The sequence below is a fragment of the Paramormyrops kingsleyae genome, chromosome 1, assembly GCF_048594095.1.
Source record: "Paramormyrops kingsleyae isolate MSU_618 chromosome 1, PKINGS_0.4, whole genome shotgun sequence".
Lineage (NCBI taxonomy): Eukaryota > Metazoa > Chordata > Actinopteri > Osteoglossiformes > Mormyridae > Paramormyrops > Paramormyrops kingsleyae.
The window spans coordinates 60271832-60288243 of NC_132797.1; the positions used below are offsets into that span (position 1 = coordinate 60271832).

Sequence of the window (16412 nt, forward strand, 5' to 3'; positions counted from 1 at the left end):
GGTTTATGATATGTTTGGCCATGGTGTACCTATCTGCTATGATGTGATTATACAGAGGGTTTTCCGCTGAACAAAATGTATAGTGCAGCAGGGTCACAGAAACACGGTCACTGCTGAGTAGTAAAACAGTCAAGGCCATAAGGCCTGCAGACTACCCGTCCTGTGACAAGCCTCTTATAAATGGCTCTCATGTTCAGCCCACATATTTGTTAGATGACTCACTGTAGGCCCCTCTTTTCCAGCAGGAATCGGATCCACGCTTTTGAATTGATGGTTGAGAATCCGACCGCCCAGCACTAAAAACAAAGAAATTGCAGATCACTGCTGTTAAATCAGCTGCAGAGACATGGTTTACTTACACAGCTCTGGGCTGTGTTGGAGTACATTTATATTTTTATAAAGTCATTTGATTATGGCTTATGTTGGGTGTGAGGGCCCCCTCAACATGAGCACACGTGATTGTAAACGCGTTCAATGTCACACCTCGCTCCGTCCGATCCTAATGTGTGCCACGCCCCCTCGTTGACCTCATGTGGAATCCCAGTGTTTTACAGCTGTTTCGGATTGTTGTCATTAGTTCAGTGTATTTAGTCCGCGTTCCCGTTTGTATCCCCAGTCCGGTCATTGATGTTGTTGTTTGTTGTCGTGCTTCCCCGGTCCTGCTTCCCGTAATAAATCCACGTTTGACCCTACTTCCTGGCTCCTCTTCCCTGCTTGCCTTCATCCCGATCGTGACATTCAACAGATGTACACGTGTTGTCTAACACGATGGATGTTCCTGTGTGCAGCTCTGTGCCATCTGGATAAAATCTTGGACAATGCATGAGAAACGGCCTCTTAATTCGCCAAATTCAGTTCTTAGAGGTGACCCAGAACGGTTCAGCTATGACATACCATAAAGAGCCAGAATTCCTGATGTGCCAATGTTCTGCAGTGTGGGATACAGTCAGATAATCACACATCACACACACTTTCATAGAGTAAATGTATTGTAGAAAAAGCTGCTTTCCTGACGCAAATATGCATTTATGGTGATAAACAAGCTGCATTATTGTGGCTCAGTAATAGCACTGCTACTTCACACCTCCAGGGTTAGGGATTGAATCTGTTCCCCAATCTGTTTGGCTAGGACCCAGACCTCCTGTGACCCTGATCAGTAAAACATGCTGGAGAATGGATGGATTAATGGATGGATGGATGGATGGGTGGATGGGCTGTAATCTGTATATTATACACTCACCTAAAGGATTATTAGGAACACCATACTAATACGGTGTTTGACCCCCTTTCGCCTTCAGAACTGCCTTAATTCTACGTGGTATTGATTCAACAAGGTGCTGAAAGCATTCTTTAGAAATGTTGGCCCATATTGATAGGATAGCATCTTGCAGTTGATGGAGATTTGTGAGATGCACATCCAGGGCACGAAGCTCCCGTTCCACCACATCCCAAAGATGCTCTATTGGGTTGAGATCTGGTGACTGTGGGGGCCATTTTAGTACAGTGAACTCATTGTCATGTTCAAGAAACCAATTTGAAATGATTCGAGCTTTGTGACATGGTGCATTATCCTGCTGGAAGTAGCCATCAGAGGATGGGTACATGGTGGTCATAAAGGGATGGACATGGTCAGAAACAATGCTCAGGTAGGCCGTGGCATTTTAACGATGCCCAATTGGCACTAAGGGGCCTAAAGTGTGCCAAGAAAACATCCCCCACACCATTACACCACCACCACCAGCCTGCACAGTGGTAACAAGGCATGATGGATCCATGTTCTCATTCTGTTTACGCCAAATTCTGACTCTACCATTTGAATGTCTCAACAGACATCGAGACTCATCAGACCAGGCAACATTTTTCAGTCTTCAACTGTCCAATTTTGGTGAGCTCGTGCAAATTGTAGCCTCTTTTTCCTATTTGTAGTGGAGATGAGTGGTACCCGGTGGGGTCTTCTGCTGTTGTAGCCCATCCACCTCAAGGTTGTGCGTGTTGTGGCTTCACAAATGCTTTGCTGCATACTTCGGTTGTAACGAGTGGTTATTTCAGTCAAAGTTGCTCTTCTATCAGCTTGAATCAGTCGGCCCATTCTCCACTGACCTCTAGCATCAACAAGGCATTTTCGCCCACAGGACTGCCGCATACTGGATGTTTTTCCCTTTGCACACCATTCTTTGTAAACCCTAGAAATGGTTGTGCGTGAAAATCCCAGTAACTGAGCAGATTGTGAAATACTCAGACCGGCCCGTCTGGCACCAACAACCATGCCACACTCAAAATTGCTTAAATCACCTTTCTTTCCCATTCTGACATTCAGTTTGTAGTTCAGGCGATTGTCTTGACCAGGACCACACCCCTAAATGCATTGAAGCAACTGCCATGTGATTGGTTGATTAGATAATTGCATTAATGAGAAATTGAACAGGTGTTCCTAATAATCCTTTAGGTGAGTGTATGTGCTAAAGGAACAACAGCACCATACCTGTTCCCAGGACCCCGGTGACCTCAGCATAGAAGAGCCATGGAGCTCATTAACTCCTGCATCCTCCAGCATTTTCTGCTTCACTTCAGCTTAGGTAAACAGAACATCCATGGTGCACCACAGAAACATAACAATGACATTATGCTCATGTTTCTGGATTCTGCTTGTTCTTTAGAGGACCAAGCCAAGTACAGCTTGATGGCCTGAAACTCAAATCTCAGTAATGTTGTTGTTTTATCCTCACTTCACCCTTGGAAAACACTTTTCTGAAATGGATGGCTAGGACTTTGCCCATAACTCATAACAGCATGCCTTACGGAAATCAAGGAGGCTCAAGGTAACATTAGCCCAGCGTGCTACCCCGGCATCTTCAGGCAGCCAAAAGGTTGTGCTGGCTTTGGTCAGGAAGGAGCTGGGGTGAGAGTCCAGTTTCCTAACAGGAGAGATCCAATGCTGCAGTCCGGTGCAGTTTATGGCTGGGATTCCAGAAGTCAACTATGTTCAGAGAACATCAACAGGAACAGCTTTGGAAAGTCAATAGAGGGAAAAGATGGCCATTATTTTGGGGGCAAGACACTCTGAGGCAGACTCTGATCTTGGCAATCTGATCATCACCGTGGTGAGAACCACAGTGAGCTCAGCAAAGGCAACATGCTCCAACTGGAATCTGCCTGGAAGATTGAAGCAGTCGGCCATCTTAACAGCTCCTTCATTGAAGATCTGCTTGAAACCCTTGGCCCTTCCCCAGGATTGAGACAAAGTGGGTGAATCATACCAGCTCTGCTGGCCTGTATACTAGTCACATTCACTGTCTCCATTAGTAATGCCTGCTGTACAGGGTACCGGCAGCCCCTCACTTTTGGATTCTGCTTTAATATGTCTCACCTCACAATCAATCCCATCACAAGTGCTCCTCTATCAATCCCATCACGAGTGCTCCTCTATAAGCACCTTATAGAAGATATGGAAATGCCATTGCATTTCTCAGTTCTCTTATACCAGTGTTTCTCAAACCAGTCCTGGGGGACCATCAGACAGACCACATTTTTGCTTTGTCCCACTTCCTTGGGAGTTGGGCTAGAGCAAAAATGTGGACTATCTGGGGGTCCCAGAGGACTGGTTTGAGAAAAACTGTCTTAGACTATGATATTTATTAGCTTTAAGCATTTATTAGCATTAAATGCTAGGGCTGGATGTGCGATTACAGGGCCATGAGTATAATGTCACATGGTAATCTTTCACCATGCTTTCTGGAAAGTCATTGTGTAAATAGCAGTCTTTTTATATGGAGAAAATGATTTGCAATTAGAATGAGTAAAGAAAGTTTCCAGGCCAAATGCGCAGTGAGCACAGCACACATCTGTGGAGGGCTGGACTTTATTTCCCTAGACAGCGCGATAGTCATACTTTCCCCTGTCTGCCATACTGCATGCAAGGCAAGCGCAGCCACGTTTCACAGCCCAGAACATTCTGCCCACTGAATTCCCGTGTCCCACAGAGATAATGATTTGACAAATAGAGTTTAGAGAACAAGAGGAAGAGAGAGATCTTCTCTGTCAGGGCACTTAGCTCACTAGTAGAGAGACAAAATATCGAATATCACATGAAAAACATGGGCAGATTCGTGTAGTTTGCTGGAGCCCTGAGCCACATCAGGCTGATGCTGCACCCTTATGGTTTCAGTCCTGTCTGCAGTAGCAGGGGACACCACCCACACCCCACTAGTGTAGCTTTGTGATTAGTCCAGATTTTCCAGCAGTTCCTATGAAGTAGTTGCACAGAGAAGACCGATGGCCACATGGTGTGGTTTGCAGCAAATTAAACTACAATGGTGAAGCTAAATTTGAGCAGATGTGACCATGTGAATGGAGGAGATGGAACATTCCAGTACATCATTTATGTATTATATTTTCTTGATTGTCCTTGATTGTATTGCACAACAGCCAAAGTGAATTTGTCATATGTCAACAGTCAGTGATAAATTAATTATTCTGAATCTAATTCAAAGACCACAGGGAGCCCAAGCGTTGATGCATGGGGAGAGTGTCAGCAAAGACTCGGTGGGGGCACCAGCTCTGTTCACGACTCAACACACATCAGCTACCTCCTCACTGCTGTTGTAAGAAAGGTATCTAAGTGAAAGCAGGTTCAAAAAATTTTTTAAGTGTTTTGTAAAGCCTCTATGTTGTTAATAATAAAAAAGATGAGTGTATCTCAAACTTTACCTTAACCAGGCAAATTTGAAACCTAGCTAAACCAAACCCAGCTGAAAACCCAGTAAACGAGTTTTGGGTTGCATTTCAAGGAGGTGTATTGTCCAGCAGAGGTCAGGAAGCAATACTCAGTAGGAAGCGATCCATCACTGTGTGCACTACAAGAACCCAAAGTCTGCCTTCTCCACACATATCACCACATATCACAGAGAGCCCCAGCGGGCAGGTCACAGTGTAAAATTGAGACAGCACCCCCGAGTCATGTTAACTAGCCTTAAACATTATAATCATCACCCTTGCCCATAGAAATCAATGGTAAGTTGGGTGATGAATTGCCAAGACACGGCAGTTATTTAATGAATCAGAGCTCTGAAGGGTGAAAACAGCATCATATATGGGGGATCAAAAGCCTTATCCTGTTATAGTAAAGTTATAACTCCTTGAAGTGTAACATTTCTATGACAAAAGTTTACATCAAGCAGGGTGAGAGGTCCAGTCAGAGACACAAGGTAGCTGACAACCAATTGCATTGCACGCCTTACTTCCCATCTGCTGTTACAGGGGACGCCTTCTGGAGCATTTTGAGCAGCACATGAAAAAGCCATCTGGTAGGTAGAGACGGCTGAGCCATGTGCAAAAATACTTAGGAGCCGGTGAGAAGCGTGTAGGAGGCGAAGAGGGAGAGCGCTCAAGCACAGGAAACCACATCACCGCTTACATTGCCACAGAGAATTCCTGATCATCCCTGCCAGCAAACGGCCGACAGTCTAAAGAAAAACAGATCCACAGCTAACTTTCAGGAAGTCCGCATGTAATGTGTTGATTATATTTTGTGCAAGAAATCTTTGAAAAGTTATCCATTCATTTAAGACTAAGGAAGAGATCACTTGGTAGTCATTTGATAGTAACCTGATGAACAAATTACTTGGTACTAATTTGAGAGTAAACTGATGAAAAGATCACTTGATACTCATTTGAAAATGACCCCCCCTAACATCATACTAGCTAGAGGCTAGTAAAAGTAAAAGGAACAGGAGCAATACAAAAGCTGAGTGTTCTTTCCTGGTATCAGTGTTGGGGCTTGTTTAAACAAGGGAGCACAGGAGAAATATACCTAACATCATTTCAAGGTCCAAACGGATTCTACAGTGCCATCCTTAGAGGACCAGGCCCCTCGGTTAGAACTAAATAAAATGGTAAACTGCTTTGAAAGAGTGTCTGTGTGTTTCACACAGCAAATGCAGTTTATAGCAGCACAGAAACACACTGCTCAGACTCACAGCAAGGCAGCATCACACTTTCTAATGCTGTGTGAGCTCTGACCTTGTTTGTAGCAATATTTTGGCAGTGGTTTCCATGGATAAATAGGTTTTAGTAATTACTTCCATTCTCAAGAAAAACCCAAAGGCAAAGTCAGGGCTTATTTAGCTAAGGAAGGCCAGCAGAATATCCAGTTTCATGTGTCTCGTACAGCTTATAATTAACTTTATAATGATAACCCTGCATTTGTTTAAAAGTTAAGCTGTGTGTGTGTATCTCCCAGCTGGCCTGTCCAATGATAGGTTTCCCACTGTAAGGTTCAGTGTGGCACACAGGAACACAGGGGCCCTTTTACTCAAACTCATACCTCTGTTCTCCTGGGTTCATATGGAGTAGCACAACAAACATGGAGGTGAAGCGCTGCAGAACCAAGATTAAGAGCTGAGATCCAGAACCGAAATCCAACTCCAACCAAGATGCAAAGTCTGACAGCACTGTCTGCTGTTGTGATAATACCTGGCTAACTTGCAGATCTGAGGCATTTCCCTGTATCTGTCTATGCATTCACCTCTGTCTATGCATTCAGTCCTGCACAGAAACAGGATGGCTGCCAAAATGTCCTACAGTCTACATTATTAAAGCCAGCTGGCCCCAGTCCTCAGTTGCCTTGTACTGAATTGTCCAGTATTAAACTTCATGGTAAATTCCTCTGAATTCATGTTCTACACAGAATACAGTAAGTCTGTTGAACCTGAGGTATTTGTAACGAGTGGGACTTTAGGACCCAGGAGTGAGTGAGGAGAGTATATTTAACGGTAATTCCAGTCGGTCAAAGTCGTTTCAATTCAGCTGCAAGCAGGGGCAGTCGGAAGGAGTGAAGCCGCGGCAGGTTTGAATCGTTCAGTACTGCGTTGGAATTATTGTGATCTTATGTGATCTTCGCAGAAAGGTTTTGATAGTGGGTGCACAGTAATATCTGCCCGTTGCGGCAGTTGGGGGGAGGGGGGGATCCTATCTTCAGCCTGCATGGTGGCCACAGGTACTTTGCATGTTGAATTATTTGTGCTGCGGTACAATGTAAGATGTGTACAGTTACAGGGAAGGAGAGATATCGTTGGTCAAAACCGTATCGAGGCTGGGGCTATTGCGTCAAGGCCATTGGAAAACTAGTGCCCTCCGGTTTTGGGAGCCAGGTGCTGGGAGGGGGCCATATAGGCTCACTGCAAAAGTTACCGTTACCATCTGTGTTGTGTTCTATGTTGATTGGCTAATGTCCGGTAGTGGAGGCACGTAGTGGTTCCATCTCTTCTGGACACTGAGTCAATGGTGACGACTATGACAGAGACATTTTTTAAGAGACACTTTCAGTCCCAGCTTCAGGGTCAGATACAGCCGTGTAGTTGGTTGCAGTTGAAGGCTGCTAATGGATTAGACATCCCCTATATGGGTTATGTGGAACTGGACGTGGATGTTATGGGCAAGGTGCTGCCTCAGAGAGGAGTGTTAGTAGTGAAAGATCCAATTGATGTAGGAGCTAGACAGCGTAAAGAGTCTGTGCCGGGGCTTTTAGGCATGAATGTCCTGAGTGGTTGCTATGAGGAGCTTTTCCAAGCGCATGGGGCCACATTGTGTCACTCTCCGTCTGTTCAGATGGCAGGTAAAGTATGGCAGCAGGTGCTGGCAGATTGTGAAACTTTTGATCGGGTGTCTGACTCTGGGGTTTTGGGTAAGGTTGTGGTGCCCCCAGGGTCTTCAGTGTGTGTCCCTGCTGGGTCCCTTAAGTTAGTGAAAGCAGCGTGCCGACAAGGGCTGGCTCCTATGGTTTCTTCTACTTTGCTGGACCCTGTGGACATCAATTGCCTTCAGGTCTGCTTGTTCCTAGTGCATTGCTCCCTATGGGTGATGGCAACGTTTGTGTCCCGGTAGTCAATGTAGGTCTGCAAGATGTTTGGTTGGCACCTAAAATGGTGTTAGGAGATCTGCATGTGGCTGAAGTTCAGGTGACTAGTCAACCTATTGGGTTCCAGGAGCAAGAGGATTATTGTGGTCAGGTAGCATATATACATGCTATTGAGTCAATGCCTCAGGTTGTACAAGGCTTGGCTGAAGTGACAGCCTAATCTGACCCTGACGCAAGAGAGGGAGGCTAGAGCCTTGTTGGAGTGGTACCATGACGTTTTCAGTTCTGGAGAAGGAGATATAGGTTGTACTAATTTGATTGAACATGAGATTCCAGTGGTGGATGATGTGCCAGTGTGGTAGCATTATCGGCGCCTCTCCCCATCACAGTACGACCTGGTGAAGGCTCATATTCAGGGGTTGTTAGAGCATAGGGTAGTGTATGCTAGTTGTAGCCCATATTCATCTCCAATTGTGGTTGTCCAGAAGAAGGATGGTACTATACGCCTTTGTGTGGATTATCGCCAATTGAACGCTAAAACAAGAAGGGATGCATATGCGTTGCCTCGGATTAAAGAGTCCCTAGATGCTCTTTCTGGAGACAAATGGTTTTCAACACTAGATCTTCCCAGTGGGTATAATCAGGTGCCGGTTGCTGAGCGAGATAAAGCCAAAACCGCATTTTGCACGCCGTTTGGACTTTTGAGTTTAATCGAATGCCATTTGGTTTGTGCAATGCACCTGGGACGTTTCAGCGTTTCATGGAAAGGATTTTTGGTGATCAAAGCTTTCAGTCTTTAGTACTATATTTACATGATGTGGTGGTTTTTTCCACATTGTTTCATGAGCACCTTCAGCGGTTGGTGCTGGTCCTGAAGCGACTCCAGCAACAGGGGCTGAAACAGAAGTTTAGTAAGTGCCAGTTTTTTCAACCCGAAGTTAAGTATCTTTGACATGTCATTTCTGCAGCTGGTGTGACGACAGACCCGGAGAAGATCCGTGCGTTGAAGGAGTAGCGGACTCCAACAACGGTTGTTCAGCTGCCATCATTTTTAGATTTTGCATCATACTATCACCGTTTGCGAGGTATGTGGCCCCTTTACAGTACATAAACTGGGGGCAAAGCTGCAGCCGGGGCGGAGGAAAACACAAGTTCAACCCAATGGTTCTTTTCAGGATCATTGGGATGAGAGTTATGAACAGGCTTTACAGACATTGAAGGGCAGGTTAGTTAGTGCTCCGTTAGGATATACTGACTATTTGAAGCCTTTTGTGTTGGAGGTTCATGCTAGTAATTTGGGATTAGGTGCAGTGTTCTCTCAGGATCAAGAGGGGCAACGACGTCTAATTGCATACACTAGTCGAGGTTTGAGACCGACAGCAGAATATGTTAAATTATAGTGCAATGAAATTGGAGTTGCTTGCCTTGAAGTGGGCTGTTACAGAAAAATTCCGTGAATACCTTTTGGGTACTTCATTCATGGTATTTACGGACAATAATCCCCTTTGTTATCTGCAGACTGCGAGCTTGGGGCGGTAAAACATCGTTGGGCCTCACAGCTGGCCCTGTTCGATTTCAAGATCAGTGGTAGATGCTGTCTTGAATCGGGATAAGGCTGATTTGAGGAAATTGCAATCTATAGATCCTGTGATTAGTGCTTTTATGCGCTACTGGCAGAGGGGCTTTGCCCCCACAGGAAAGGAGAGGATCCAGGAATCCCCCACTGTTATAGAATTAGTTAGGCAATGGGCTCGAATCATGGAGAACGAGGGGGTGTTGTATCAAGCCGTCCAGGTGCCGGGTGGGGGTGAGCAGGTTTTGCAATTGCTAGTGCCCCAGGCTTTACAAACAGCAATATTGACTAGACTCCATGATAATCATGGGCTCCAAGGCGTGGAACGTACCACTAGCCTGGTTTGACAATGTGGCTATTGGCCATTTATGCATCGAGATATTGAACAGTGGTGTCAGAATTGTGCTCGGTGTGTAGCAGCCAATGTGGTTCAACCTAAGGTAAGGACATTTATGGGCAGCCTGATGGCTTCAAAACCGTTGTTGGTCCTAGCTTTGGATTTTACAACATTAGAGCAGGCCAGTGATGGGTCTGAAAACCTATTGGTGATTACAGATGTCTTTTTTAAGTTTACACAAGCATACCCCACACCGGACCAGAAAGCAAGTACTATGGTACGAGTGCTGACGGAGAAGTGGTTTTATACATTTGGGGTTCCAAGGCGCATTCATACTGATGTATGGGGTTGAAAAGTCTCGCACTAGCCCATATCACCCTACAGGAAATGGGCAGTGCGAAAGATTTAATAGGACCTTACACAATCTCTTGCGTACCCTGTCTCCTGAAAAGAAGAGATGGTGGCCTGTGCACTTACCTCAGGTATTGTTTGCGTACAATACCACTGTTCATCACTCGATAGGTCACTCACTATATGAATTGATGTTTGGTCAGAAACCCCAGCTACCTATTGATGCTCTCTTAGGGATGGAGCAGGAAGAGGCAGTTGGGGTTGAGGCTGGTGATTGGATTACCGCGCATCAGAAACATCTGGCCTCAGTCTATAAGGATGCACGAGGGCAGTTGGAGGCGGTGGTGGCGTATCGGGGTCAAAAAGGAACAGGGCATGGGAGAGGTCTGCCGGTCTGCTTGTGTTACAGCAGGGTATCATTCTAATCCGTTTAACCTGCCTCGATCAGTAGTGTAGTACCTGGTTGGTATGGATGGGATTTGGTCTCCTAACCACTCAGCTGGTGGTACTTTCCAAGGAGTGGGAAAGATAGGTCACTAGGATGGTGACCTTTGAGTGCCGGGGTGGATGTAACGAGTGGGACTTTAGAACCCAGGAGTGAGTGAGAAGAGTATACACTATATGATGGTAATTCTGGTCGTTCAAAGGCGTTTCAATTCAGCTGCAAGCAGGGGCAGTCGGAAGGAGTGAAGCTGCGGCAGGTTTGAATCGTTTGGTACTGTGTTGGTTACTGTGGAATTATTGTGATCTTATGTGTGGTGTGCATTGTGATTTTTTTGGTCTGTGTGGATCCGGGGTTAGTGTGCGGCTGGTGTGTGTGAATGACACTGAGTTAATTCTGGTAGGTAATCTTGCTTGTGGTGTCATTTGGATGAAGGTGTGCAGAAGGGAAGCGGGACGTGACAATGGTGTAATTGTTTAGTGTACTAGAAAAGCTATTGCTATTCTCCCTATCTAGGTGTCGTTGCTGTACGGTGAAGGCCAGCATGAGCATTGCGTGCCTGAGTGGATCTCCAGTAGAGTTGAGGACTACATTGGGCTTGGCTTCTGCGACGGAGCTCTTTCCAGCGAGGCCTGCTTCGGATGCATCTCACGATCTTTTGGTTGATTTCCTTACAGTACAACCACTGTTTTTCCCAGGTTTATGATAAGGCTATGTGTTACATTGTTTACTTTTCCGTGCCTGTGAATCACTGCTTCGGCAAAAGGTTTTGAAAGTGGGTGCACAGTAATATCTGCCCATTGGGGGAGGGGGGGATCCTATCCTCAGTACTTTGCATGTTTGTGCTATTGTAACATTTCAGGATCAGGAGTGCTTTTCCGTGCGATATTGCATGAGTGTGATTTCTGTGTTGATTATAAGGGGGTTTGGGAGTAGATTAACCCAGGTTTGAAGGATACCACCCCGGAAGTCGTAAGGTGGATCTCTCTGCCGCTAAGATTAATTTTATGGCACGGAGAGTGTTTTGTAATGTGACAATCTCAGTATATGTGAGGATATGGATCCAGTTTTAATGGTTTTTGTGACAATCCTGTAAATAAAGTATTGTGTCCATTGCTTTTGCACCTCCAGCGGTTCATTTATTTTAAACACTTCCAGTGCAGGGTGATCCCTTATGGAGGGGGCTAGTTAAGGGGCACTAATTTCCTGCTCAATCAAGAGTAGGTGGCGTAGTTGGAAGTGATAAACGGGGGGTAGTGATCCCTGCAGGTGGAGAGGGCCACATATTAATGAGTTTTTACAATTACCCCCCCACCCCCACCCCCACCCCCACACTGTGCAGACAGTGAGGCCAGCTCTCCCGTCATAAAACCCAGAGCACAAATGTGGTTTAGTTCTGATGTACAGCCAAGGGAACAGAGTGGGAACAGTTTTAACCATTTTATGCTAATTTAGGTGCTGTTGATTGCAAATCCAGAGCCACCTTCCTGACTGAGTCTGTAAAGGATGTCTTAGTACAAGTGATTCACTCAGCCTGAGTGACAGCCTGCGATCAACAGCACTCCTCTTTCTGACTAGCAGATGTGCCCTTAACTTTGGAACAATCTGAATGACAAATTCCACCCCTGCTGAGGAAATAGTACATCCCATGGGGAGATTTTAAATTCTTCAAAGGTCAACATTCCCACCTCTGAGCTGTGAAAACCTTTCTAACATGGACTGGTGTCTAAAAAGTGCAATGGTGTCAATCTTGTTATGATAGCAATACAGAAAAACCAAACTTTGGTCATTTATAGTTTAATTAGAGTAATTTGTGCCAGCTGAAATTAGCAAGTGGGATACACAAAAACAAGGGAAACTTGCAGTGCATTTTAAGTATACCAAGAAAATTTAATTCAACTGCTGGAAATGTAGGCCCCACATTCAATGCATAAAAAACTCACAGCCCCAAGAGAGACTCCCAAACATAACAACAGACTGTGATAGCTCTGTGAGAGATGGTCTGTGGATCAGTACACTCAGCAGTTTTAACAAGCTGTATCAATGTTATTCAGTTCAGCACATTAATTACACAGAGCATAATTCAAATGCCTAAAATAAATTAGGAAAGAATGATGTCATACAGGCAGGGGTTTATATTCATGGGGGAGGAAAGTCTTATAAAAACTAGATAAGCATCTGACAAACACATGTATGACTCCCACCCCTCACCCCCCAAAAATGCAGGCTTCGTAGCACGCAAATGAGAAGAGGACAGTTTTTTCTCCACAGTTTCCATGCCAGTCAGTCTTGTGAATATTTGCTAGACCACAGATATTACACAATATCAACAAAGCCATCTGCCTGTGGAAACAGTAACAAGCTAACGCTTCATCCCCAGTGTAGCTTTAATATATAATGTTGCTTTCTATGAGTTTAGTAAGTAAGAAATGAGGCACATAGCACATCAACAAGCCTGATGGTAAAACTTCCTTCTCTACTGGTCAGTCTAGCAAACCATCAGCATTTCCTCTGTGCTAAAATTACATACAAAGAAGAATGAAATTCTCAATACTATCATCAGCTGTCCACATCCACTGGAAACACACATTTCAGCCTCCACTGAATCTCATCACAGTAATATTGATCAAATTGGGGGCGCTTTCAGTCATTTTCTCCTAAAAATGCCTCCCAGTCACTTTTGGGACTGCTGTAATAAATGACTGCAGTAAAACAGGACTTTATGGTGCTGCTAAGCAACTAGTCCAGGAAGAGCTTTAACCCCAGCTCACCCACAAACACAGCTAGAATGTTCTGTGAATGTTCTCGCAGTGCTCAACATCATGGAAGCACTGTAGCCTTCGGGTGACAATGTATGCAAAAGCTGCATGAGAGACAGCCTGGCCATTTTATGGCGGGTGTGTTCACCACAGATGTTTGAGAGGGGGTGATTACCACAGAGCTTCCACGGGATGAGGAGGAGGAGGAGGAGGAGAAGAGCTGCTAGCATTCCTATTTAAAGCTGTAACCCCCCCCCCACACACACACACACACACACACGCATACCCCCCCACTCAGTTTGGGCTGGGTCTGCTGCAAACAGGCAGGGGATCATACAGTGCCTGCATGGTGGAGCGATCGGCTGTTCATCCTCCTCTTCTTGCTCTCTCTTCACACGAGGAAAGCACATGTCTTTCTCACAGACATGCTGATATCTCCGCACTCCAGGACTCTGCTGTTTCTCACTGTTTCCATCACTCAGGTTTTGTTTTCGAGGGGCCAGGAAGGGAACAGTGGTGAGTAAGTGCCTCTTGTTGTTATGTGGTGATTTACATATATGAGATCCCAGTATGTCTGAGGAAAAACACTGGCCATGTAAAACATCGATTAGTCTTTTGACTGGAATGGGATTATGCTCTTCAGGAACAAATTGTGGCTTGATACTTCATTATAATGTTATCCTCCTTAATATTTTTGCAGCTATTATTGATGATTTATCATGTTCAGGTTTTATATTTATTGGTTAAACATGAGAGCAGGGGCTGTGTGAAGTCCTCTTAAATGCCCAACTGGAGGGCCACTATCACCTCTTGGTACAAGTAACATCTTTACCTCTGCTTTGTGATTTCTTGTTCACTTGTTTTATGTTTTTGATCCAAAACTGCATGAGAGCAGGGGGCAGATTCTGGGCTTGTGCTAAGCGGGTGTCTCTCAAATGGTTGCCTATTCACTCTCTTGTGATACCATTGGGCTCATTACTTGTCAACCAAAGACATTCTCCAGAAGCCCCTGCTGCCTCCCTCCCATCGGGCTTCCCATCCAGTCCCTCTCAGGCTCGTGGAGGAACAGCATGCTATTTAATGTGGCACAGATGGGCGCCACACAGACAAAAACTGTAACAAAGCAAAGATTCGTCTGGAATATACTGAAAATGGCAGACAGGCATGAGGACCCTGCCCCGTGGCTGCCTCTCTGTGTTTTACACCCACCGCCCTTGTTGTTACATTATATTTTCCACACTGCCCCATGACATCATGGAAAGTACAGAGCATTACTCTTATAACCTGCTTTCTGTAAGCGCTGAATGCACGGCCTGCATGGAACTGCAGTGAAGACCTGTCAGGAGTTGCAGTGAAGCCCTGTCTGGAACCACAGTGAAGCAGGCTGATTAATCTATGCCTCCTCTCTGGCATCTCCAACTCCATACAGGCATTCAGACACTCAGCCCCTATGGGAGTTCCCCCTGGTTGGGCCCCTTTGACCAATTTAAAGATGACGAGACCAACTGAAGCACAACAATGCAATGCAAACAATGCAAAGCACTTTAAAGTAGACCCATAACTGTAGCTTAATTTTTGTTAAAAATAAAAATGAAAGACATTCCCTATAAATTTGTCTAAGAGCGAAACAGCATTTAGAACAATCAGGTATAATGATTCTGATTGGTTATGCTGTACAGCCAGTGTACTAAACATTGCAGGGTGGAATCTGAGGGCTCTAAGAGGTCTAACCATGTGTTGACTGCGCAGTCTTCTAAAATGATGCAATTGTGTGCATTTCACCATCTGAATGCTAACATGACATTTTCTCTCTTAAGAGGGCAGGCTGTTATTTCAGTAAATAGCATTTTATAACTTGGAACATTTCTTGGGCTATAAGACGCCACTGAGGTTTGGTGTCACCTCTCTCCAGCTGCTGACTAGCTCAGAGCCCTGCCCAGCATCTGTTAGACCCACCCAGGGATCCAGCATAGAAATTAGGTCCATCCGTGTTTGCAAGTACTGCTCGCAGCCAGCTGCTTTGACCACCATTATACCTAAATCGAGCAAAGGTCATTTCCACAACAATCTTCTAAAAATCAGTTTGGCCCTTGGAGAGGACAGCCGCAGAACACACCCCTCTATTTCAGGCTCAATTACAGAGGCCCCTTGCACAGAGGTCAAAGGCTCTTGAGGATAAAGGCTGGGGTTTGATCATGGCTCTTTGTGGTCAGAATGCAGCTGGACTCCAGCCCCCCCAGAAACAAAGCAACAGCTATGTGGGGGAAGTGCTGTATAAGGAGGTCTCAGTAGCCCAAAAAAAGCTAGGGAGCAGGCAGCTGCAAAGGCAGACAGCCAGCCTGCGACCAGTCAGAGCAGTTGATGTGCAAATGTGCCATGGATCATATCCAATGGGCCGATGGTGTTCAGTGAGCAGTCATGAGGGACAGAATTCTGTGGACAATAGTGATTGGTGAATTTGGGGTTTCACCAGGTAGCTACCTCACATATCCATGGTTGGGGATTTGAGTCCCACGTTATATGTATGTGGAGTTTGCATGTTTTCACCATATCACGTGGGTTTCCACGGAGTACAACATTTTCTTCCAGCAATCCAAAGACACAGAGGTAACTCATGCCTCAGAATTACCCAAAGTGTGCATTCATGTACACTTGTGCATGTGTCCACACAGCCCGGCATCCAGTGCAGAGTGTCCCACAGTCTTGTACCTGTGCTGCCAGGGACTGGATCATATGTCCGTTGTTAAAAGCAATAGCACTTATGAACATTTTTCTGTTACTTACAGCATTTTTTCATAAAAACTGTGAAGGGTACTGAGAGTTATTTATACAATATGTACACAAAGGTCTGGAAGCCAAGGAGGTGTCTGTAGGGGAAAACATATGGTCATAGTCTCTGAGGCTGGAACAGGCAAAGATCATGTGACAGCAGCTTAGCGTGGCCATGGGGTCCAAAGATCACAGCCTATCAGCTTCATACTTTCAGCATCTGGTTTAGCCTTTTTAAATCACTTCAGTCGGCTGTGAATTTGCTCTAGTTGACTGTGAATCTGCTTAATTCTGATGCGAATCTGCTTCAGTCAGCTGTGAATCTG

General features: G+C 45.3%; 1 protein-coding gene and 1 long non-coding RNA gene across 3 annotated transcripts in view; both read left to right on the forward strand.

Moving 5' to 3' along the window:
- The first annotated feature begins 6792 nt into the window (after positions 1 to 6792).
- Positions 6793 to 11674, forward strand: LOC140592719 (uncharacterized). 2 transcript variants are annotated; one of them, XR_011993158.1, is made up of 3 exons: positions 6793 to 6844; positions 8824 to 8940; positions 11075 to 11674. It is a non-coding gene; the product is annotated as an uncharacterized lncRNA (long non-coding RNA). The 2 variants fall into 2 exon arrangements; XR_011993159.1 differs by having other exon boundaries at positions 6808 to 6994.
- A 1901-nt stretch (positions 11675 to 13575) lies between these two features.
- Positions 13576 to 16412, forward strand: part of LOC111838545 (uncharacterized) — a 50330-nt gene continuing 47493 nt past the window's right edge. Inside the window, exon 1 of the mRNA XM_023801614.2 lies at positions 13576 to 13833. Within this exon, the coding sequence (XP_023657382.2) occupies positions 13743 to 13833 (91 nt within the window). The 5' untranslated portion in view covers positions 13576 to 13742. The remainder of the gene's footprint in view (positions 13834 to 16412) is intronic.